Source organism: Saimiri boliviensis, chromosome 17 (genome assembly GCF_048565385.1).
Source record: "Saimiri boliviensis isolate mSaiBol1 chromosome 17, mSaiBol1.pri, whole genome shotgun sequence".
NCBI lineage: Eukaryota > Metazoa > Chordata > Mammalia > Primates > Cebidae > Saimiri > Saimiri boliviensis.
Window position 1 is genome coordinate 66,730,227 of NC_133465.1, and position 23,933 is coordinate 66,754,159.

The following is a 23,933-nucleotide window of genomic DNA, read 5'->3' on the forward strand; positions in this document are numbered from 1 at the left end:
CACAGCTGGGGGACTCATTGCTGGACTTGCCAACCTAAGTCCTGATCCGGCCAAGGAAAGGAAGTGCCGTGCAGCTGCGTCCACGTTGGTGAAGCGAGGACTGTATTTTGTGAAACAAGCCAGAAAGAAGTATGATTGGGTTGGCTATTTTTATTTCTCTGAGTGGGAAGCTGAAAGGCTTGGGGCACTCCTTTGTCACCCGAAATCTCATCAGATGCAGGCTGCGCTTCCTGCTGCAGAACTCAGTGCCTAAACCGGCTGCTTCCCTGGACTTGATGTGCTTGCCTGGTAACACAGAGGCAGCGCTGCCTAAAGGTGTTGGTGGCGGGTGGAAGGTGGTGAGAGCATTATCCGAGGATGCTTTAGTTCTGTCCATGGGATGGGGAATGTGTTTCTTATTTAACTAATTAATTACTTTTTATTTTTATTTGTTTATTTATTTTTGAGACAGAGTTTTGCTCTGTCACCCAGGCTGGAGTGCGGTGGCATGATCTTGGCTCACTGCAACCTCCACCTACCAGGTTCAAGTGATTCTCATGCCTAAGCCTCCTGAGTAGCTGAGATGACAAGTACATTACCAAGGCCAGCTAATTTTTTTTTGTTTTGTTTGTTTGTTTGTTTGTTTGTTTGTTTTGAGATGGAGTTTCGCTCTTGTTACCCAGGCTGGAGTGCAATGGCGTGATCTCGGCTCACCACAACCTCCTCCTCCTGCAATTCTCCTGCCTCAGCCTCCCGAGTAGCTGGGATTACAGGTGTGCACCACCATGCCCAGCTAATTTTTGTATTTTTTGTAGAGACGGGGTTTCACCATGTTGACCAGGATGGTCTCGATCTCTTGACTTCATGATCCACCCTCCTCGGCCTCCCAAAGCGCTGGGATTACATGCGTGAGCCACCGTGCCTGGCTTGTTTGTTTGTTTTTAAGACAGAATTTTACTCTTGTTGCCCAGGCTGGAGTGCAGCGGCATGATCTTGGCTCACTGCAACCTCTACCTCCTGGGTTCAAGCAATTGTCTTTCCTCAGTCTCCTGAGTAGCTGGGATTACAGGCAGGTGCCACCACTCCCAGCTAATTTTGTATTTTTAGTAAAGATGTGGTTTCTCCATGTCAGTCAGGCTGTCTTGAACTCCCGACCTCAGGCCCACCTCAGCTTCCCAAAGTGCTGGGATTACAGGTGTGAGCCACTGCGCCCGGCCACAAGAAAGCAACAATTTCTTAATATCATTATACGTTGGAATAGTATTTAAGAGGTTCCGCAGGCTGTTCAGAAAGCATGGCACTGGCACCTGCTTAGCTTCTGATGAAGCCTCAGGGAGCTTTTAGACACAGGCGAGTCATGTGGTGAAAGCTGGAGGAAATTCCAGAGAGTAGGGGGAGGTGTCATCTATTTTTAAGTGACCAGATCTTGTGTGAACTCAGAGCTCACTTATGACCAAGGAGGTGGCCCAAGCCATTCATGAGGGATCTGCCCTGATGATCCAAACACCTCCCACCAGGTGGGACCTCCAACCGTGGGGATTACAATTCAACATGAGATCTGAGTTCAGACTATCTCAGGGCTTACCTATATTTCTGATCATGAGGAATAAGACCACCTGCATCCACACAGCTTAGGCATCAGGACGGAGACCTAAGACCTTCTAGATCAACATGACTTACTATTTGATTCAGGAGATTCTCATTCAGGAGTATTAGACTGTCAACCAATACATGGCTTCACTGTTTGCCTCAATAAATTCATGAAAAAGCATTTATTGTAACAAAAGACTGCTCATCTTGACAAATAACCCCTTCTCAGGATGACAGTATAACCACCCAAAGGGCTCACCTTATCCGCTTCCTAGACCAGAGCTGATTCATCAGGACAGGAGAATTGCAATAGAGAAGGAGTAATTCACACAGAGCTGGCTGTGCAGGTGACTGTTGTTTTATTATTACTCAAATCAGTCTTCCCAAACATTCAGGGAGCAGAGTGTTTAAGGGCAACTTGGTGGGTGGAGGGAAGCCATTGAGCCGGGAGTGCTGATTGATCAGGAATGAAATAATAGGGAGTTGAAGCTGTCTTCTTGTGCTGAGTCAGTTCCTGGGTGGGGGCCACAAGATCAGATGGGCCAGTTTATCCATCTGGGTGGTGCCGGCTGCTCCATCAAGTGCAGGGTCTGAAGCACTGATCTTAGGAGCAGTTGAGGGAGGGTCAGAATCTTGTTGCCTCCAGCTACATGACTCCTGACGCATAATTTCTAATTTTGTGGCTAATGTTAGTCCTACCAAGGCAATCTAGTACCCAGGCAAGAAGGAGGTCTGTGGGCCAGGCACCCTGCTTCATGCCTGTAATCCCAGCACTTTGGGAGCCTGAGGTAGGCAGATCACAAGGTCAGGAGTTCGAGACCAGCCTGATCAACATGGAGAAATCCCATCTCTACTAAAAACACAAATTAGCCTGGCGTGGTGGCATACTCCTGTAATGGTAGCTACTCAGGAGGCTGAGGCAGGAGAATCACTTGAACCCAGGAGGCAGAGCTTGCAGTGAGCCGAGATCATGCTGTTGCACTTCAGCCTGGGTGACACAGTGAGACAGCAAGTCTCCATCTTAAAAAAAAAAAAAAAAAAAAAAAGCCGGGCGCAGTGGCTCAAGCCTGTAATCCCAGCACTTTGGGAGGCCGAGGCGGGTGGATCACGAGGTCAGGAGATCGAGACCTTCCTGGTCAACACGGTGAAACCCCGTCTCTACTAAAAATACAAAAAATTAGCTGGGCATGGTGGCTCGTGCCTGTAATCCCAGCTACTCAGGAGGCTGAGGCAGGAGAATTGCCTGAACCCAGGAGGCGGAGGTTGCGGTGAGCCGAGATCGTGCCATTGCACTCCAGCCTGGGCAACGAGAGCGAAACTCCGTCTCAAAAAAAAAAAAAAAAAAAAAAAAATATATATATATATACATACATACATATATGTATGTATATATTATATATATATACACACACACATATATATGTATGTATATATTATATATATAATATATACATGTATGTATGTATATATATATATAAAATTGTCTTGTAGTGTTTCCCACGGTCTGTACTTTGCCAACTGTTTTTCATGGTCACATTTAGCATGTTCCTTTATTCTGTATTTCCTGTAAATACATATCAGGTCAATTTTTTTTTTTTTTTTTTTTTTTGAGATGGAGTCTTGCTCTGTCACCCAGGCTGGAGTGCAGTGGCCCCATCTCAGCTCACTGCAACCTCGGCCTCCCAGATTCAAGTGATTCTCCTGCCTCAACCGCTTGAGTAGCTGGGATTATAGGCATCTGCCACCACACCCGGCTAATTTTTGTATTTTTAGTAGCAACCAGGTTTCTCCATGTTGGCCAGGCTGGTCTCAAACCCCTGACCTCAGGTGATCTGCCCGCCTCAGCCTCCCAAAGTGCTGGGATTACTGACAGGAGCCACTGTGCCAGGCCTTAAAGCATCTTTAGAAAGTGGATGGGATTTCTACCAACAGGCAAAAAGCCAGTCAGACTGAGTACAGTGAATAATATGGGTGACCAAGCTGGAAAATGATGGTTTGAGGTGGAACAGAGGGGTGACGAGGCCATGAATGATTTGCTTGTGTGTCTGGGAAACTGGCTCTGATGGCAATTCCTCAACAGGTCTAAAAACGTTCCATCCAAGGGCACCATGACAGGTCCAGCCACCCAGGGTGACTAATGTGAATGGAACAATAGCGACACTGACGGTGCAGCTGCGTGTTGGTTATAAAACGAGCTTTGCTGTGTGGGGTGTCACCCAAGGTGCCCCTTTCTAGTCATGAGCTCCACTTAAGGACCCCAAAATGTCTCAGTGGTGCCCACTTAGGATTGAAACTTGGAGCTGGACTGCCCTTTCCTGCTGAAGTTCGGGAGCCAGTGGGCAGCCCCGCCGAGGCCCCCTCATTTCTGTACGGCAGACTCCGGCTCGTGTCTCAGTTCGAGCCCGCGGCCCGAAACTAGAGCCGCTGGATGTGTTGACAAGGGTGCCGCTGGGCTCCAACGGGGTCCGCCTCTTCCCCATTACTCGCGACAGTGCGGTCGGAACACTGCGCTCGAAGAGGCTGCCGCTCCTGAAAAATCAACCAGAAATGAGGAAGAACGCGGGCAGCTGCCCGGGCGAGCGGAGGCGGGCCTCAGAGCAGCAGACGGGCCGGAGGGCAGGGGTGGTTTTGACCTCCCGCAGACTTCCGTTTTCCCGCTCAGCGGAACCCGACCCCGGCACGGGCGCAGCACCCCGGGTCTCACTCCGCCTCCGCCCCCGCCCGCTACTCGAGAAGCCCCGCCCCGTTCCCGTCCCCAACAATGACGCAAAACTGGGAGGGGCCGCGAGGATCTCGGGCACAACCAGTGGAGCTTCCGGGCCGGCGCCTTTTCCAAGCTCCTCCCACGCCCGCGGATCTGGAATCTGCGCCTGCGCAGTTTGGGCCCAGATTGTCCTACCCCTCCCCTTCCTTAGCAACCATCGCCCTCTCCGTCGGTCGCAGCTGCGCACGCGCGCCCCTCCCGGCGCCCGGCCCCGCCCACCCCGTCACCCGTAACAACCACTGGAGCCCTCGCCGCGCCCCTCCTCCCTCCCGCCCCCCCGGCCCCCTCCCCGGAACCGGCGGTGGAGCTGCGGCCGCCGAGCAGTCGAACCGCGACGGCCCCGCGGAGCCGCCGGTATGAACGCCCTTCGCCACCCCGCGTGCCAGGCCCGGCCTTTCTGACAAGAGGTAGGCGCGTCGCCGCGGCGGGTCCGAGTGCGCCCCCGCCCCGATCCAGGTCCCGGTCTTATCGAAATACGGCGCCTCCCTGGCGGGCCCCCCGGAACCCCCGGCCGCCCGCCGGCTGCGCCCGTCCCTCCCCGGCCCCGGCTGCCCTCAGCCGGGCGCCCGGAACGGGCCGCCACACCGCTCGCCCCTCGCCGGCCCCCGCCCGCCCCTCGCCGCCCCTCGCCGCCCCTCGCCGCCCCCCGCGCCCACCCCAACCCCCACCCCCAACCCGCCAGTTCCCCAGCTTCCCGTAGCGGCTGGGAGCGGAGTTTCGGGTCCGGAGCCAGTGCCCGCCCCGCTCTCCTGTCGGCCGAGGCTGGGGCTCCGTGGGGAGCAGCCACGCGGGACCTCTGCTGAGCGGCCGGCCCCGGGCGCGGGCCGCCGCTGGAGCCTGCTCGGGATGCGTTCGGTGGGTCTGGCGTTTGGCTCCTGTTTAAACAGCGATTGTCATGCAATAGAAGCGGCCGGGGTCCGGAACGCCACTTGGTCGTTCTCCGGATACCCGCGTAGGGCGTTTATCTGGACCAGAGCATCTCAGTGGTCTATTTCTGGAGTTCACAAGCTCGTGAATTAGCAGGTTCTTCAGTGAGTGTAGCCACTTTGGGTTCTGCCAGGCGGTGGAATCCTGAATGGATCTTACAGTTTCTTAAATGAGCATTACGCTTTTTTGCCTCCTCCCTCCCTGTTTGTGCCCGGTAATCTTCCTCTTACCTGGGAGAGTACCCTAAAATTAATTTTCCCAATAAAATTTTTAGAAGATGATTGGATTCCCACCGTGTATCAACACTGTAAGGTTTGCAAAAGTAAATGGAACATGGTCCCAGCATATCAGGGACTGTGTCAGTCCCATAATCAAGATTAATATTAGAAAGCTTCAAGTTGGATTTGGAGAACATGGGAGATTGGCTCTTATTCTCACGATTTTAGAGGTGAAAGTCTTTCAAGATCATCTCGGAAAACTTCATTTTACAGAGATGAAACTGAGTCCCGGGGAAGTCATATGGCTCACTCGAGGGCACCCAGAGTTATTCTGTAGCCGTTTTCACACTGTCAGATGGTGGTGTTTTCCACCATGACCTGCTCCTCTGAGAGATAAGCCAGACATACCAAAGTTCCAAATCTAGACAGGAATTTTAGACGTGGCACAGTGGCTCATGACTATAATCCCAGCACTTTGGGAGTTTGAAATGGGCAGATCCCTTGAGCCCAGGAGTTTGAGAGCAGCCTGGGCAACATGGGGAAACCCTCTACAAACAATATGCATGGTGGTGCGTGCCTGTGGTCCCAGCTACTTGGGAGGTCGAGGCTGGAGGATCGTTTGAGCCCAGGAGGTGGAGGCTGCAGTGAGCAGAGATTGTGCCACTGTGCTCCAGCTTGGACATCAGAGAGAGACCCTGTCTCAAAAAAAAAAAAAAAAAATCGGAATCTTGGAAGTTTCTGAAATAAAATATGTCTTGGTAATTTGTCTTTTTTTTTTTTTTTTAACAGCTAGACTTTGGGCGCCTTGAGGATATTCAGTTTGTACGTTTGAATATCCTCTCACCATGTTCAGCATAAAATATCATTCTTAATGATTATCCTCAGCAAGACAGGTAGGCTCATTTGATTTTTTTCCTCACTTTTGAAAAGGGGAGGACAGTCCCAGAGGACTGTCAAGTCCAAGTGTGTTTTCAGAGCAATCGTTGTAGGCTAGGCTGGCGCTAGAGAATGATTATTTATGCACCCCTAAGAGGGGGCTCCTTGAGTGTGAATTAGGTGTGAACATTTAATTGATGACTTACAGATAGCAGCTGTTTGGGGCTGGAGATTTCAGTGGAGCCTCCTAAGCCAGAATGCTTGGCACCTCTGCCACTTAAAGACAGGTCTCCGAAGCTGTAGTGCACACAGTTAGGAAATAGAAATTGACACGTTTCCTTTGAAGCTAGCTTCTGAGGAGTATTCCATAATCTGAGATACAGTAGTATTGTTTCACCAGAGCTAATATCTTAACATGAGTTCATTTTTATTTGGCTTCTAATAGAGGTTCAAGAGACAATGATCCGAGCACTAATTATATTGGTTATTAGAATAACAGAATCATAACAGTTCATTGCCAGAAAGGACTCAGGTCAGGTCATGTAATGAATGCAGAGGCCCAGCAATCCCCATGAGGGGACTGGAGTCCCTCTCACACCAGTACTGTTTCTCATTGCATTGGGGCTTTGTCCAGTTTTTATTGTCTGATTACCTCCCTCTGCCCTCGTGTATTTAAATATCATCTTTTCATTTTTGTGTGCATAGAATTATGACTCATCGTGGTCTCTTTCTGTCGTTAGAACCTGGTATGATGTGTTGGTGCAGACTTACTAATAATTTGTTTCCGTATTGTGGTTATTTATCACATATATTTATGTTTTGCAGGTGTGAGAGGATTGCTATTATATTACAATCATGGTGCAAAAATACCAGTCACCAGTGAGGGTGTACAAATACCCCTTTGAATTAATTATGGCTGTAAGTACTTGACATTTCAGTTTATTCTTTGGCTTCTTATTTTTCAAGAACAGCGTTAGAATTTGATGGTCTATAAATTTAACATTTATGGTTTGTCTCCATTTTGTCACTTTTACTTATTCTGTTTTTATGCTTATGAACTGTATCTAGAGTCTGTAAAATGTTTTTAAAACATAAGCCTGCGAAAATAAAAATCTGTGCATTAAGAAAAATGCACCTCAGGGTAATGTGTGAATTGGAGTTAATCCTCCCTTTGAACATGGGAGTGGGATTCCAACTAAGCATTTCTTCTGCGGGATTATGTTCTGTTTTTTCCTTTGTTAGAGTAGCAGAGGGACGTGGAGTGTGGTCTCTGCTGCTAATGTGGAAGGAGCGCTCTGCTTGTGGGTGACTTCACTTTAGGTACTGTTGGAACTGAGCACCGTGGGTTGGAGTTTTACTTACATGATTCAAATGACTCTGTTGAATAAATCCATCAGTTCAGTTAGAATTTCACACCTGGGGTAAAGTCTTAATTATCTTTGTTATTTACCTGAAGAATTTGGCTGAAAATAGGCATTTTACTAGATGCAAAGCAAACTTTTTCTAGTCATTTTTAAATGACTGTAGGGTATTCCTTCTCTTTTGTGTTATTATTAAGATATACATACTAGAAAATAGAATACAGACAGGAGAATGTGTCTTTCATGAGCGTACACCTGCTGAAAACATGTTTGTCAGACTGTACACACCTGGAATACTGGCACCACGGTCAGGAGCCGGAACATAAGCAGCTCAGGAAGAAGTCCACCCTTGTGCAAGTGAGTCGCTGTTTGACTCAGAACACACAGGGGACTGTTTGTTACCTGTTTCTGTTCTTTCCTTAAGTAGAAATGCAGGTGTTTTGGCAGCTGGCCGCTTCTGCTCAGTGTATGTTTGTGGGATTTACCTAGATCAATAGTTTTGAAAAACAAAAAGTCCTCTTAAGGGAACAATTTACATGCAACGGTTTTTTTTTTTTTAAATTAACTAATTAATTTTTTTGAGATGGAGCCTCACTCTGACACCCAGACTGGAGTGTAGTGGCCTGATCTCTGCCCACTGCAATTTCATCTCCCGGATTCAAGCGATTCTCCTACCTCAGCCTCCCAAGTAGCCGGGATTACAGGCTCCTGCCTCCGTACCCGGCTAATTTATGTTTTTTTGTTGTTGTTGTTTTGTTTTAAGTAGATATGGGGTTTCACCACGTTGGCTAGGCTGGTCTTGAACTTCTGTCCTCAGGTGATCCGCCTGCCTTGGCCTCCCAAAGTGCTGGGATTACAGATTTGAGCCACTGCACCTGATCCCATTTTTATAATTAAAGTATAATTTACATACAGTGAAATGGTCACATGTCAGGTGTACAGTTTGATCAGTTTTAATGAAAGAATCCCCCACACATTTCTCAAAACACAGGACATTTGCGTCCATCCCCCCAAAGGTCACCTGGTGCGCCTTCTCTGTCAAGTGTGAGGTTTTGGTTTGTGTGTGGATAAGAAGTTCTGTATTTCTCTTAAATATGTGTAACTAGGTTCATTCCTTGTTATGGCTGTTTAAAAAAAAGAAATATGTGTAACTAGGACTGTCCGTATTTTATGTTGTTGACTTACCATGTTTGCCATTTGTATGTTATCTGTGCTGTTTTGGCTTTTGGTTGTATGGGGCAAAGACCCACTCCAGCCAGCTTGGGAAGGAGTTTTGTGAGTGGGAACATGTACAGTGTGATAGGAATTGCACAGGAATCTGGGAATTTGAGCTGGGGTGGGCTGAACTCCAGAGCCTGGTGGTGGAGGGAGGTTCTGGCTGCTCTGGGGGCCTCAGCCACAGCTTTCTCTAGGATTTTGCCCGGTGGGTCAGTGCCTGGCTCCATGTGCTGGAGCCTTCTCCCCCACACCAGCTGGCTGCTCTACTCACTCCTGGTTTCCCTTCCCTGTGGCTTCAGCCTGAGGACTTGTGTAGCTGTCAGAAAGCCGTCTGGCCCCAGTTCAACTCTGTGGCATTTCTTGTTGCATTCTTTCAGTTTCTTGGTGACCAATTCCTGTCACATTTACTTGAGAGAAGCTTGATCTCGTTCATTCCCAACTCACCGCTGCCCTGGCCCTGAGTTTGAGGATGTTGGCTAGCCTGTGGATTGTCTGCCCTGGGTGGGAGGCCTGACCCTTGTTGAGTGAGCTGGGGAGAAGGTGGCGTGGGTGGTGGGCCTGGGCAGCGCTGGGGAAGCAGAGTGGCTGCCCATGGGGCCCAGGTGGAGACAGGGCAGAGGGTGAGGGGGTGGATGTTTTCCAGAACACTGATGTGACTTAAAAAGCTTAATGCAACCCTGATAGTTTGAGGTAGAAGGCTGGTTTCTTTGCCAAATGTTAGATTTAATAAAGGGATGTTTGGATTGTTTAACGTTCAGACTTCCTTATTTCCCTTACTTCACTATTTTCAAAATTGTGACGTTTGCCTTGCCAGTTTCTGCAGGACTTTACAGAAGAACTTGAAATTCAGATTCTGAGCGGCCACCAAGTTTTTACAATTAAACCATTTTAAAACTATTGAGGTCGTGGTTAATTTCCCTTCTGTTTCTTTCTCTCTCCTCTTTTTTTTAATTTTTCTTTTTTATAATTTAAAACTTACTAGCTAGAAAGTTTTTTTTTTTTGCTTCACCAGCTTCAGGATATTTTCTTTTGAATTGTTAGGAAAAAAAAAGAGACACACAGATGTACACACATAGGTGTATATTTTGCCACCCTGTAGTATAAAGAAAACATTTTAAAATCTGAAAATGAGCCGGGCGCGGTGGCTCAAGCCTGTAATCCCAGCACTTTGGGAGGCCGAGGCGGGTGGATCACAAGGTCAAGAGATCGAGACCAACCTTGGTCAACAAGGTGAAACCCCGTCTCTACTAAAAATACAAAAAATTAGCTGGGCATGGTGGTGCATGCCTGTAATCCCAGCTACTCAGGAGGCTGAGACAGGAGAATTGCCTGAACCCAGGAGGCGGAGGTTGCGGTGAGCCGAGATCGCGCCATTGCACTCCAGGCTGGGTAACAAGAGCGAAACTCCGTCTCAAAAAAAAAAAAAAAAAAAAAAAAAAAATCTGAAAATGAAATATGTTGCCTTTTTCCTTCCAAAAGCAGAGTGACTTTTGTGTGGTGTCCTTTGCCGCCGTTTCTTAGTGTAATTGTATAGTATAAAATCCTCAATATTTGCTTTATTTTTTCTTATCGAGGAAAACCAATAGTATAATAAGCTAACCTGAAAATGCCCTTTACAGTTCCTCATTCAGAGTGAGGAAAAAGGTATAGTTACAGTGGAGGTGAGAATGGAACTGTAGCTGATGAATTTGTGAGCATGTCAGAAAGCAAATGTACGTCAGTGGAACGCAGGATGGTGTCAGTGGCTGGCAGGTGCCCGGCATGCAGTCGCGGGAGGTGGGTCCGACTCCTGGTTTCTGTGAGTCTTGTGAAGAGAGAGTGGGAGAAACGCCCCTCTTTCAGCTTCATGTCCTTGTTTGTATTGCCAGAAAATTGTTTAGGTAAAAAGTGCCTAGTATAAAGAGGTAACACAGTTGGGTCAGATATGTGAATTGCATTTCACTTGATTTAATGAAAGTTTACCATTTGTTTTGAGGTCAGTACCATTAAAAAATCATGTTGAAGTTCTCATTAACTCACTCAAGTGGTATTTATAAAAGCAAAAATGAAGTGGTGGTTTTCTTTTTTTTTTTTTTTTTTTTTTTTTTTTTTTTTTTTTTTTTTTTTTTTGAGACAGAGTTTCGCTCTTGTTACCCAGGCTGGAGTGCAATGGTGCGATCTCGGCTCACCGCAACCTCCGCCTCCTGGGTTCAGGTAATTCTCCTGCCTCAGCCTCCTGAGTAGCTGGGATTACAGGCACGTGCCACCATGCCCAGCTACTTTTTTTTTGTATTTTTAGTAGAGACGGGGTTTCACCATGTTGACCAGGATGGTCTCGATCTCTTGACCTCGTGATCCACCCACCTCGGCCTCCCAAAGTGCTGGGATTACAGGCTTGAGCCACCGCACCCGGCCGAAGTGGTGGTTTTCATTAGGCACTCGAGGCATGTTCTTTTGTTAGCTACCAGCCTAGAAACAGAATGTCAGAGCTTTGAGTTGGAAAAACCACCTAGCTCAGCCCTCCCTTGGAGGGCAAGGAATCTGAGACTCCGAGCTGGTGAAACTGACACAGGTAGTGCAGCGATCTGATTCTCAAGTTGTGCACCTGAAACATTTCGTGAAAGAGAAATACAGAACTTCCTGCCCACACACAGACGAAAGGGTCTTCCCTTCCCCTGACAGGGAAGGTGCACCAGGGAACCTTCTGAGGCGGTGGTTGCAAACGTCCTGTGTTTTGACAAAGATGTGGGGGACTGATTTTTTTTAAATTGAGTTTTAATTTACATATAGTGGTATGGTCAGGTCAGGTGTACAGTTTGATCCATTTTAACAAAAAGGGCTGTTCTTCCTGGCTTGTGGGGAGAGAAATGGATCAGTAAGGACACTCTGATTGTGCCTTAAATGATTTACAGTTTCCCGGGGGCATAAGTGATAAGGTCCCACAGATAAGGAACTTGGAATGGGAGGTATGATTCTAGGGTGCTTGAGTCAAAGTGTTTCTTTTTGAAATTTCTAACATAAAACACAAGCTTTAAAAGTTAAATATTTTCAAGTGCCGCTCCCTCTCCCCCCATGTTAATGGCGCCCTAATAAAGGCTTCAAAGGGAAAATGAAAGAGGTGGGAGGCCACCTCGTGTAGGAGGGCAGCGTGGGAGAGGCCAAGGTCTGGAGCCCGTGAGGAGAGTTGTGGGAGAGAGGGACGAGCTGGAGAGGCCGCCTTCCGGACCCGATTTCTGTGGTGATGGCCACAGGCCAGACGATGACCTTGACTCCAGTCTTTCTTCTCCTGAGGACAGCTGCCCTCCTTGTGACCGGCAGGCACACACGATAGAGGAGGCTCCGCTTGCTCCCGTGCGCCCTACACGTCGTCACCTCGTCACCTCGTCCAGTGCCGATTCTGCCTAGGCTTTCCATGACACAGCAGATGTGGTCACCTCATTCTTTGCTCTCTCCTTTCCTCTCCCTCGTCCCGGTTTCACCGTGCTCCAGGAGTGCTGGTGTTCTCTGGGAACCCCTTCAGTGTCTCTGTCCCTTCAGCAGACACACCCTTTAGACTGTCCTCAGGAATCAAGGCACATGGTCCTGTCCCTGTCTGTCCCAGCACTGCCCCTCTCTGCAGGGAAAGACCGGACTTTCTTGTACCTTTGCACACTTAAATCTTTCATCCTTTAGGTCACTCTGCGTTCCCCTGCCACATACTTTTCCATTGTGTCTGTCCTGTGTTGAAGGGTTTACTGTTACCTGCCCTTGCACGTCGCAGCTCCTGTGCTTTTTCCGGCAAGGCCCTTTATGGCTGTGTCCTGCCTGGCCTGTTTAACCTTACTTCATAATCATGCACACTTCCCAGCCTGAACTTGAACGTTTGTTTCTTTCCTGTTCCCGCTGGCCTGGAACACACAGTGCCGTTTCCTGCCCCTCTTTTCTTTATTCTTTTCATACTTCTTTGTCTCAGATGCTTGCCTTTCCCCATCTGTCTCTCCAGATCTAACCCATCCTGTCCTTCCTGCCTCCCTGATGCCTCTGAAGATGCCATTCATGTTTCTCTCCCTTCCCCGGACACATTCTTGACATTGTAGTCGGTATTAGGTACTCACACTTGGAATGGGAGTTTCCTTTGTTCACAAAGGCTCTTGACTGTTGATCTCCCAACTGTGTGTCCTTCCAGGGCGGTGACCTTGCCTGTTATGTCTCTTGTTCTCCCAAGTGCAGGTGCTAAGTACATAGTCTTTGGGCATGCAGATGTGTGTGACTTGTTCACACCACTGTGAGGATGAGGACCTGGTGAATGGTGGAAATTCACATCTAAAATGTATCTCTAGGGCATGATGGTGCCTGTCTGTAGTGCAGTTACTTGGGAACTTGGGAGAGTGAGGTGGGAGGATTTCTTGAGGTTAGGAGTTCGAGACCAACTTGGGCAACATAGCAAGCTCCTGTCTCATAGCAACATAGCAACCCTGTTGTGGTGATGTGTGCCTGTAGTCCCAGCTACTCAGGAGGCTGAAGAGAGAGGATCCTTTGAGCCCAGGAGTTCAGGGCTGCTGTGAGCTATGATCACACCACACATACTCCAGCCTGGGTTACAGAGCAAGACCCTGTCTCAAAAATACATAAGTAAATAAAATACATCTCTGATCCTGTTTTCAGACAAGGGATTTGTGTTTTCTACATAGAACAGAAGTAACACGCTATGATCTTTCAATTAACTAGTGCTTCACCGGGGAACAAAGCCTTTTTATGATAAAGTTGGCTAATTTGTGTTTTTTAAAAAGTGTTTTCATAAATTTTGCAAAACCTTGTTGGCAAACACTGTCATGGCAGTTTAAGTGGTGTGCTTTTCCAGACTGAATAACCAGAAACCTGTTTACCAGTGTATAGGTTTTGTTTTTGTTTTTGAACACTTCCTGGTGGGGCAGGGCTGACCCACAGGCAGTACACTTGGGGTGACTGCGGTTGATTAAATAGCCCCAGGGCAGCAGAATTTGTTGCGCTCTCCTGATCCTTTTGCTTTTATTTTCTTTTCTACTCTGGCATTTGGGTTTTTTCCCCCTTCCTCTCAGGTGCCTCATGTCTTCCCACTAAGACTAGAGGAAGGAAGAGAAAGAGATTTGCTTTGAGGCCAGGTACAAACCCGTGCCTGCCACAGACCAGCTCTGTAACCTACGAGGCCGGTGACTAGTGTCAGACTGCTGTGAGGAGTGCTGGAGTGAAACAGACAACAGGGGTGAGAGGAGCAAGGGGGACCTGGTGGGACCACAGCCTCCCCGTCTCCCTTCCAGGTACCCTGCTCTTCCCCACCTCCAAATTCCAGGGGAACTGAACCAGTTTATATGTCAGGAAATCACTTTGAATGTATATCTCTGTTGGATCAAATAGGCATTTATATTAAACTATTCCATCTGTTCCAATTTGATATACAAATCAGGGAGATGTGAGGGATCTCAGGATGGACTTGTGACTCACGTATCTTACTTCAGGGTGAGAAGATCCTGCTCTTCCTAGGTGGGGGCGGGCCTTCGTGGAGTGCAGCATCCCTGAGGGAGAATGTTTTCTGAGGTGCCCATACTGCTCCTCTGGTTGGTTGGGCAAGAGTACAGGTCCCGCTTTGGTCTTCCTCTGTCTTTGTGGCAGCTAGCTCCCATCAGAAACTGTCCTTCCACCCACCCGTTCCTTGCCTGAATATTCTCTGAGCTGCCTGTCCCCTTTTCTCTAAGTTTGTTTCTTTCTCTGACTGAGACCCCGTGCACATCAGATTTTGAGCACTGTTTTCGTTATTAGGAAATATTTTTAGTCCGTCGTTCATCGGCTCAGAGCACATCTTCTTTCTCTCATCCTAGATTTCATTCCTTGGACCTTTTTGTATTTCTCATTCTGTTTTTTTTTTTTAGTTTCTGATGGTTAGGTGTGATATTAAAATACATGTTTTTCATTAATCAAGGTATTCTTAGATCTTCTAGCAGCCTACCGTGCGGTAGAATTTGTTTTTACACAAATGAATAAGCAGTCTACTTTTGCAGGTAGCTGACTTAAAACCCAACTTTGTTCGAGGCTGGACATGGAGGGAAATGTTCCAGTTTCTCTGATGATGTGTAAAGGGACCTGGTCAATTAGTGGGAGATTGTGTTGTTCTCATTTGTAAAGTTATGAATGCCATTGTGTGAGTCCTATGGCAGTTAATCAAAGCTGGGGTGTAATTAGATTTCCTTGGTTTTGAAAATGGACAGTTAGCGTGAGCTTTCCTTATGTGCTAGTTTGTACAGAGCCAGACCTTTTCCCTTGCACTTCCTCTCTCAACATTATGCATTCCAATTGTTGTTTTTTTTTTTCTGTGCTTTTTCCGAGCTGTATCCAAGTGTTTTTAATATGCTGGAGTGAAGGCACTTGTGGTGCCGTAGGAAAATATTTCAAGGAGAAATAAAATGGGATCAGATTCAGCTTCTTGGCTCTCTGATTCACCTAGTTTTGTAAAAACAAGCAACCCCAAAACTTGGTATTATGGAAAAGTTCAAGCATACACAAGTAGAGAGAATCATAATACATGCCATTTACCCATCACCCACTTTCAGTGTTATCAGCATCTTGCTGGGTCTGGCTCAGTGGCTCAGACCTGTCATCCCAGCACTTTTGGAGGCCAAGGTAGGAGGATGGCTTGAGGCCAGGAGTTTGAGACCAACCTGGGCAACATGGTAAGACCCTCTTTAAAAATAAAAGAAAAAAGAAATCTTGCCAATATTTTTATCAGTTCTCCCTACTTTTTTCTTTCCTGTGTATTAAAGCAGATTTCAGGTATTTTGTTAATTTCTTGACTTCAGCATCTATCTCTAACCTTTTGCTTTTATTATTTTTATTTTTTTGAGACAGGTTCTTGCTTTGTCTCCTAGGCTGGAGTGCAGTGGCACGATTATAGTTCACTGCAGCCCTGAACTCCTGTGCTCAAAGAGTCCTGCCTCAGCCTGCTGAGTAGTTAGGACTACAGGCTCACACCACCATGCCAGCTAATTTTTATTTTTATTTTTTTTAAACGTAAAATTATATTCCTCTTGCTTAAGATTACTAAGGTGGATTTTTTTTTTTTTTTTTTTTTTTTTAAATCAAGATATTCAGTCGCCATAGAGACTGTCAGAAATGGCCAGTGCTGGCTGGGCACAGTGACTCACGCCTGTAATCCCAGTACTTTGGGAGGCCGAGGCGGGTGGATCACTTGAGGTCAGGAGTTCGAGACCACCCCAGCCAGCATGGTGAAGCCCATCTCTACTAAGAATACAAAAATTAGCTGGGCACGGTGGCGGGCACCTGTAATCCCCGCTACTTGGGTGGCTGAGGCAGGAGAATTGCTTGAATTCAGAAATGGGGGAGGTTGCAGTGAGCTGAGGTTGCATGCTGCTGTACTCCAGCGTGGGTGACAGAGCAAGACTTCGTCTCAAAAAAAAAAAAGAGAAAGAAATGGCCAATGCCAACTCTATTGCATGTGGCATTGGGAAGTTTTCATTTAGCCATCATCATGCCTCAGGTAAACCTCATTGGCTGTGATAGTGCCACTGTGCAGAGAGCCTGTTTCCTCTTTAAACACAGTCACTGTGTTGCTGTCACACCTAACAGAGTGTTAATAATTCCTGACATCCTCTAATTCAGAGTGCATGTTCATATTTTCTCACTGGTCTGAAAAATGTCTTTTATAAGTTGCTTGGGTCCTGCTTCAAATAAAACCATTTGTATTTGGTTATTATGTCTCCCAGGTCTCCTTTATTCTCTAACACTCTCCCTCTCCTTTTGTTTCCTTTCACGCCATTGATTTGTTAGAGAAACTGGGTCATTTGTCCTGTTCAGTTACCTTAACCTTTGCTGATTTCATTGTTCGTTACAGCAAGTGGGCACAAGGAGAAGGTGCAGACCTAAATTCAATCCATTCAGCCACTCTTTAGCAGTTCTGTTTATTTTTAAATTATTGTTATTATTATTATTTGTTGTTGTTGTTGTTGAGGCGGAGTTTCGCTCTTTTTCGCCCAGGCTGGAGTGCAGTAGCGCGATCTTGGCTCACTACAGCTTCCGCCTCCCTGGTTCCATTGATTCTCCTGTCTTAGCCTCCCAGTAGCACAGGCTAGCACCAGCATGCCTGGCTAAGTTTTGCGTTTTTAATACAGACAGGGTTTCGCCAAGTTGGCCAGGCTGATCTCAAACTCCTGACCTCAAGTGATCCACCTGCCTCAGCCTCCCAAAGTGCTGGGATTACAAGTGTGAGCCACCGTGCCTGGCTGGCAGTTCTGTTTAAACATTTGCTGCTAGAGATGGAAACTAATGGTTAAAACCAGCTGCTCCCTCTTTCTTCCTAGGATTATTCTATGTAATTTTGAGTTGCAAATAAGATGCAAAATATTTTTTCCCCAAATTAAACTAGGTCATTCTATTAATGATTACTCCTTATTTATTTATTTTTATAGTTACTTTTTAGCGCACTGAATGAATCCTCCTATTTAGTACTGAAAGCAGGTGAAAGGGATTAATTTATTGATAGTGTTTCTGCGTGTTACACGAAGCAGGTGCCTGGCAGCAGTTTGGCCTGGGGCTGAGGAGGCGGATGGTGTTCGTGTCCAAGGTGTCCAGTTGTGCTGGTCAGTCTGTCCTTGTTCTTTTCTGTTGTCTCTTTTGTTAGAGCTCTGGATAGGGCTGTTGGGCTGCCTGGAGAAGCTTCCCCAGAGTTGTTCACTGTAGAGAGAGTGTTGCTTGGCAGATGTTATCATTAATTCATCTCTCTTGACTTTTGACCTGTATGCTAGAGAGGCAGACACTTTTGTGTAGTTCTAGTGGAGTTATTTTGCATGTTGTAACAAGGAGCATGAACTGCAGTGTAATTCTCTTGAAAGGTACAATTTAATGTCAAGAGAACAGCAGCCCTCTGTACCCTCGTGTTCTGCACCCACAGAGAAAACCAACCGTGGATGAGAAATGTTCAGGAGGAACAACAAAAATAATATAGTAATGAAATATACAAATAAAACACATGTAACAGCTGTTTGCATAGCATTTATGTTGTATTTGGTATTGTAAGTAATCTAGAGAGAATTTAAAGCATGTGGGAGGGCTGGGTGTGGTAGCTCACGTCTGTAATCCCAGTACTTTGGGAGGCCAAGGTGGGAGAATCCCTTGAGGCCTGTAGTTTGACACCAGCCTGGGCAACATAGTGAGACCCTGTCTCTCTATGAAAAACTAAAAAAAAAATAGCTGGGTGTGGTGGTGCATGCCTGTAGTCTCAGCTGCTCAGGAGACTGAGGCAGGAGGATGGCTTGAGCCTACGAGTTTGAGGCTGCAGTGAGCCGTGGTCCTGCCACTGGCCCGTGTGACAGAGCGAGGCTCTACGTGTTTCTAAGAGATGTGTGTCTGTGTACATGAGAGGGTGTGTCAAATGTAAAATGCCACTGTTGTTCCTTTTCCTCTGGTTTTGCTGTCTGGTGACCCCCAGTTGTATATTTTGCATTTTCTGGCAATAATAGGTGTTTTAATGAGTAGCTAATGCTGTTTTAGGTGTAGCTATCTGGCTCTCTTCCTGGGCAGCACTTCCTGGGCAGCCTCATTTAAACCTGTGGCTTCACTTTTCACTTTATAAAGATCTCAGACCTTTATCCTCAGCCTAGATGCTCCCCAGGAGCTTCCAGACTCTGAGCCAGTTGCCTGCTAGACAGCTCCATCTCACTGGCCCAGGCAGATTTAATGCCTCCGAAACAGTCCTGCCTGCACCAAAAACACACACCCTGACAGAAACAGACACACACCCACACTCACCCACCCACCCCAGTGAAAACCAACCAATAAAACGCCACTCAGAAGCTCTCTCTTTCCCCTGAGCTGCTGCTTTTGATGTGTGGCCCTGCAGGTACTTTACCCTCAGAGCAGAAACCCAGGCCTCCCTGGCAGCCTTCCCTCCTCACCCCTCAGTATTGCTGGTGTGCAGATGGGAGCTGGCAGAGATGTCTCCTGGATGGGCTCTCACTTTGCCCTTCTCTAGCCTTGGTGGCTCAGCCCTGGACCACTCCTCCCCACAACAGCCTCTGGACCCTGAGTACCCCCCTCACCTTTCTGCTTTTCCTTGGGACTGCTGCCAGAGAGATGAGTACATTGTAAACCTGACCGTGCCACCTGCAAGCCTCAAATAGTGATGTGGTTGCACCTCATCTTTGTTTATTTCTTTAGAGGCAGAATCTTGCTCTGTTGCCCAGGCAGGAATGCAGTGGCGCAATCTCAGCTCACTGCAGCCTTCGTCTCTCTCCTGCCTCAGCCTCCTGAGTAGCTGGGAATACAGGTGTGAGCCACTGCGCGCAGCATCTCATCTTTAAGATGAAGTTCCCAGCTTGAGCTTGGCTCCAGTAACCCTTTGTCACTGGCCTTCTGCATGTCCCTGCAGCCTCCTTTCTATGGCCAGGCCCCTCACATCCATCGCCTAGTCTAATCATGTCGAATTTCTTGCTGTTTCCTAAGAATACCATTTTTTGTCATGGCCTTGGTGCCTTGACCACATACTTGCCTGGAATACCTTTCCGCTTCCTCACCCGGCTGACTCGAGCTGCTGCGTGCCGTTGCTCCTGGTGGAGGGCCCTCTCTGTGCGCTGGCAGCCCCTATAGGGCCCTGACACTCCACTGGTCTCTCTGCCTCTCACTGCCACCCTCCCTGCAATTGCCAGCGTTCCAGGGTGATGATCAAATCATCTTGCCCTCAAAAATAGACTTCTTGGCTGGGCGCAGGGGCTTATATTTGCAGTCCCAGCACTTTGAGAAGCTGGGATGAGAGGATCACTTGAGGTCAGGAGTTCAAGACCATCCTGGCCAACATGGTGAAACCCCATCTCTACTAAAAATACAAAAATTAGCCGGGCGTGGTGGTGTGTGCCTGTAATCCCAGCTACGGGGAGGGCTGAGGCACGAGAATTGTTTGAACCCAGTGGCAGAGGTCACGGTGAGCTTCATCACACCACTGCACTCCAGCCTGGGCAACAGAGCAAGACTCTGTCTCAAAGAAAAAAGATTGGAGTGTAGGTGAGTCACGTCTACTCTGTGAGTGATTTTTTTTTTTTTAAGTCCCATGACATAATGAAAAATTTGACAAACAGTCCCATGGAAACATATTCTTTTGTTCAGATGTCTTTACTATTTATGGTTCAAAAGAATTCGATGCAAATCATGTTTTGTGAGTGAAATAGTTCAGTGAACTGAAGCTTATAATTCTTTTAGTTGCCTGAAGAGCATGTCCTGGTATATGTGTCACTTAGCATTTTGAGTTGCTTTTGTCCTGTAGTGATGAATGCAAAGTGTATAAAAAATGCTATTTCTTTGGTTCTCCTACAGAACATAAATTTATTTTAAGTAAACTTCTTAACTCCGGTAGAATGGTAATCTGATTTTCTTTTTAGGAGTTCTCCAAATTTAAAACCCAAGAGATTGGTTATTACATAATTCTTGTTTTCTTAAAGAATAAGTTATTCTATAACATGAGGTAGGCCTAATCACAAAATATGTGTTTCTTTTCTTTTTCCTACTCTAATCCCTGTGCATGTATTAAAAATCAAGGCCAGAACTAAAAGCTACAAGGTACATATTTTAAGAAGTAAATTGATTTAAATGGTCATTGGTGTGTTGCAGGATTAATATTTAGAAAGCTCTTCTCCATACACCTATTATCTTCATTATAATTTTCTTCACACAGAGTTGGTTTAAAATGTAAATTCTAAGAGCTCCAAATTCTGATTCTTCACTGAGTCAATTTCTGGAGGTAGGTCCCACAGTCTGTGGCTTCACAAGCCTTCCAGGTGATTCTTAAGCCTGTTCAGGCTGGAGAACCACTGGTGTGGATGTGCATTGGAGGAGGAGGAAAGGAGGGTGGTTTCTGTTATAACTTTTTTTTTTTTTTTTTTTTTTGAGGCAGAGTCTCACTCTGTTGCCTAGGCTGGAGTGCAGTGGCACTATCTGGATTCAAGTGATTCTCCTGCCTCCGCTTCCTGAGTAGCTGGGATTACAGGCATGCACCACCATGCCTGGCTAATTTTGGTATTTTTCAGTAGAGATCACCATATTGACCAAGCTCATCTCAAACTCCTGACCCTGTGATCCACCCGCCTTGGCCTCCCAAAGTGCTGGGATTCCAGGCTTGAGCCACCATGCCCGGCCTCTTGTCTTTTATATTTGACAGATGACAGATCCAAAAGACAAGTTCCTTGAGGAATTCAACCATTATTTTATTGCATCGGTTGAAAATACAGCTTTAATTTACATCTCATGATTGCTATTGCTATTAATTTCTTAAGAAAGAATTGCGTGTAAAAGCCGGTGTGGAATGATGAGCTGAGTGGTGACCCACTTAAATAGAAGAGTGAACTCCTGTGCTAAGGGAAGGGACGTGGTAGAGAAGATAGAGAATTCTACAGTTAATCCTGCCCCCTGTTAAGTGTTCAAGTCATATACTATTACTCCTGGCTTTCTTTTCTTTGTTCTTCAGAGTGTGATTTAAATTGTGAGTGTTTCAAGGTCTATGAAGTACAACCTGCACAATAGATATTTAATAAATAGTGATCAATGTTTTCCTGATGTATTAAACAAACTCTTACTGGCAGCCTACTGACTCTGGAGTTTTTATTCTGGTTCATGAAACCAGGTAATATTTCCATAGCTCATTGCATTCTTTTATGTGGGCAAACACTTGGCATCTTTAAAAGCTGACAGCTACAATTCCCTAGAACACCAAATGCTTTTCTGAAGTCCACAGATTTATCTTTTACACTCTGGAAAGTAAAACCATACTCTGCCAAGTCCAGCTGAATCTGAGGGTCAATATGCACACGGCTATTTTGTTGTCAGAGATTTATACTCAATTTGCTCTTTATTAGACCAAAAATTTAGGAATGGCTTTTGAAAATCATGGCATATTTTAGTTTCTGTTGGATGCTTTCAGCATCATGTGATTGCTTTAAACACAAAATTAAACTCAAGAAAAGTAAAGAGAAGTAAAACCTTTCATAGCCCTGTAGACATTCTTATTTGCCTAGGGCTTAAGTAATTGTGGCATGTAAAGCATTTGACATTCAAGATTTATTGATGGAGAACAGATGTCTTAAGTATAAAGATCTATTTAAAGATGTGTATACCTCCATTTTTTCTAATGAATGTCTTTAATTCTCTAACGGGTTGGTTATCTTTGTACTTTTATTTTGTTAATCGAAAAACTACATAGATGCGTTGAAATCATCTGGATATCACGTTTACAGCTGAGCTCTATGAGCACATGGTTGGCTTTTATTTTTGTGGACAACAAATAATACTATTTTAATGGTTGACAGTAAATACAAAAAGAATAGGGTTGAAATTAATATGTAAATGATGTGTTTGGGCCAGCTATAGCCCAGGGTACATACTTTGCAGACGGGGAGCTGTACAAATAAAGATTTAAATAGAGCAATGGGAGCAGTGAGTCATAAAACAGCTTCTGCCCAGTTTGAAAGAAGCTGTGCCCTGCTGTTCATTTCTATATTCATTTTGAAGGGGAAATTGGTCTTCAACAAATTGTCATTTTCTCCATTAAATGTATGTTGTTCACATTTTATACTTATATGAGGTTTTTTTTTTTTTTTTTTTTTTGGTTTTGTTTTTTTCTTTTTGAAATTAGTTTGTTTGCACCTATTTAAGTAATTTTTTTTTTTTTTTTTGAGACGGAGTTTCACTCTTGTTACCCAGGCTGGAGTGCAATGGCGCGATCTCGGCTCACCGCAATCTCTGTCTCCTGGGCTCAGGCAATTCTCCTGCCTCAGCCTCCTGAGTAGCTGGGATTACAGGCACGTGCCACCATGCCCAGCTAATTTTTTGTATTTTTAGTAGAGGCGGGGGTTTCAGCATGTTGACCAGGATGGTCTCGATCTCTCGACCTCGTGATCCACCCGCCTCGGCCTCCCAAAGTGCTGGGATTACAGGCTTGAGCCACCGCGCCCGGCCCTATTTAAGTAATGTTATAATAAAAATAACTGGCTGGTCGAGATAGCTCATGCCTATAATCCCAAGACTTTGGGCGGCTGAGGTGGCCAGATCACTGGGGGTCAGGAGTTCGAGACCAGCCTGGCCAATGTGGTGAAACACTGTCTTTACTAAAAATATGAAAATTAGCTGGACCTGGTGTCGCACGCCTGTAATCCCAGCTACGTGGGAGGCTGAGGCGAGAGAATCACTTGACCCTGGGGGTTGAGAGGTTGTAGTGAGCTGAGATTGCGCCACTGCATTCCAGCCTGGGTGACAGAGCGAGATTCTGTCTCAAAAAAAAAAAAAAGAAAGAAAATTAAAATTAAAATAAGTGATCAATAAACTGAGTTCTACAAAGGAAAAAAATAACTGGTGAACATTAAAGTTTCAAGGAGACATTTCTCTTTTAAAAGGAAGGTTTGTACATTACTCAAGCTTCATAAGAGATTTCTTTGTCATAGAGATTTTGCTTTACTTTCATGAATCCAAATCAGCCAGGTCCTTAAAATGACCAGAGGTCAGGGAGGGGAGGGGAATAAATAATGTATTATCCTCTCTCTGTGGTTTTTTTGTTTTTTTTGAAAACCAGAGGTTAAGGAGGGGAAGGGAATAAACATCCTTGTTTTATCCTATGTTTTAACACAAGTGCCTGGTTGACTCAAGTATTGTTTTGTTTTGTTTTGTTTTGTTTTGTTTTTGAGACAGAGTCTCACTCTTTCACCAGGCTAGAGTGCAGTGGCACGGTCTCAGCCTGCTGCAGCCTCCGCCTCTCAGGTTCAAGCAATTCTCCTGCCTCAGCCTCCTGAGTAGCAGAGACTACAGCGGCACGCTGCCACGGCCAGCTCATTTTTGTATTTTTAATAGAGGTGGGGTTTCACCGTATTGGCCAGATGGTCTTGATCTCTTGACCTTGTGATCCACTGGCCACAGCCTCCCAAAGTGCTGGGATTATAGGCGTGAGCCACCGTGCCCAGCCTTTCTTTTTTTTTTTTTTTAAACCCTTGTGTTGAGGACTGACTTTCAGTAGATTATCTC

The 23,933-nt window shown here is 46.1% G+C and overlaps 1 protein-coding gene and 1 pseudogene across 1 annotated transcript in view; one reads left to right on the top strand and one right to left on the bottom strand.

The window, feature by feature from the left end:
• The first annotated feature begins 4,601 nt into the window (after nt 1-4,601).
• SEC14L1 (SEC14 like lipid binding 1) overlaps nt 4,602-23,933 on the top strand; it is a 63,592-nt gene continuing 44,260 nt past the window's right edge. Inside the window, exons 1-3 of the mRNA XM_039476295.2 lie at nt 4,602-4,740; nt 6,268-6,371; nt 7,180-7,272. Of these exons, the coding sequence (XP_039332229.1) occupies nt 7,210-7,272 (63 nt within the window). The 5' untranslated portion in view covers nt 4,602-4,740; nt 6,268-6,371; nt 7,180-7,209. The remainder of the gene's footprint in view (nt 4,741-6,267; nt 6,372-7,179; nt 7,273-23,933) is intronic.
• Nucleotides 16,328-16,459, bottom strand: LOC141581950 (U4 spliceosomal RNA; annotated as a pseudogene).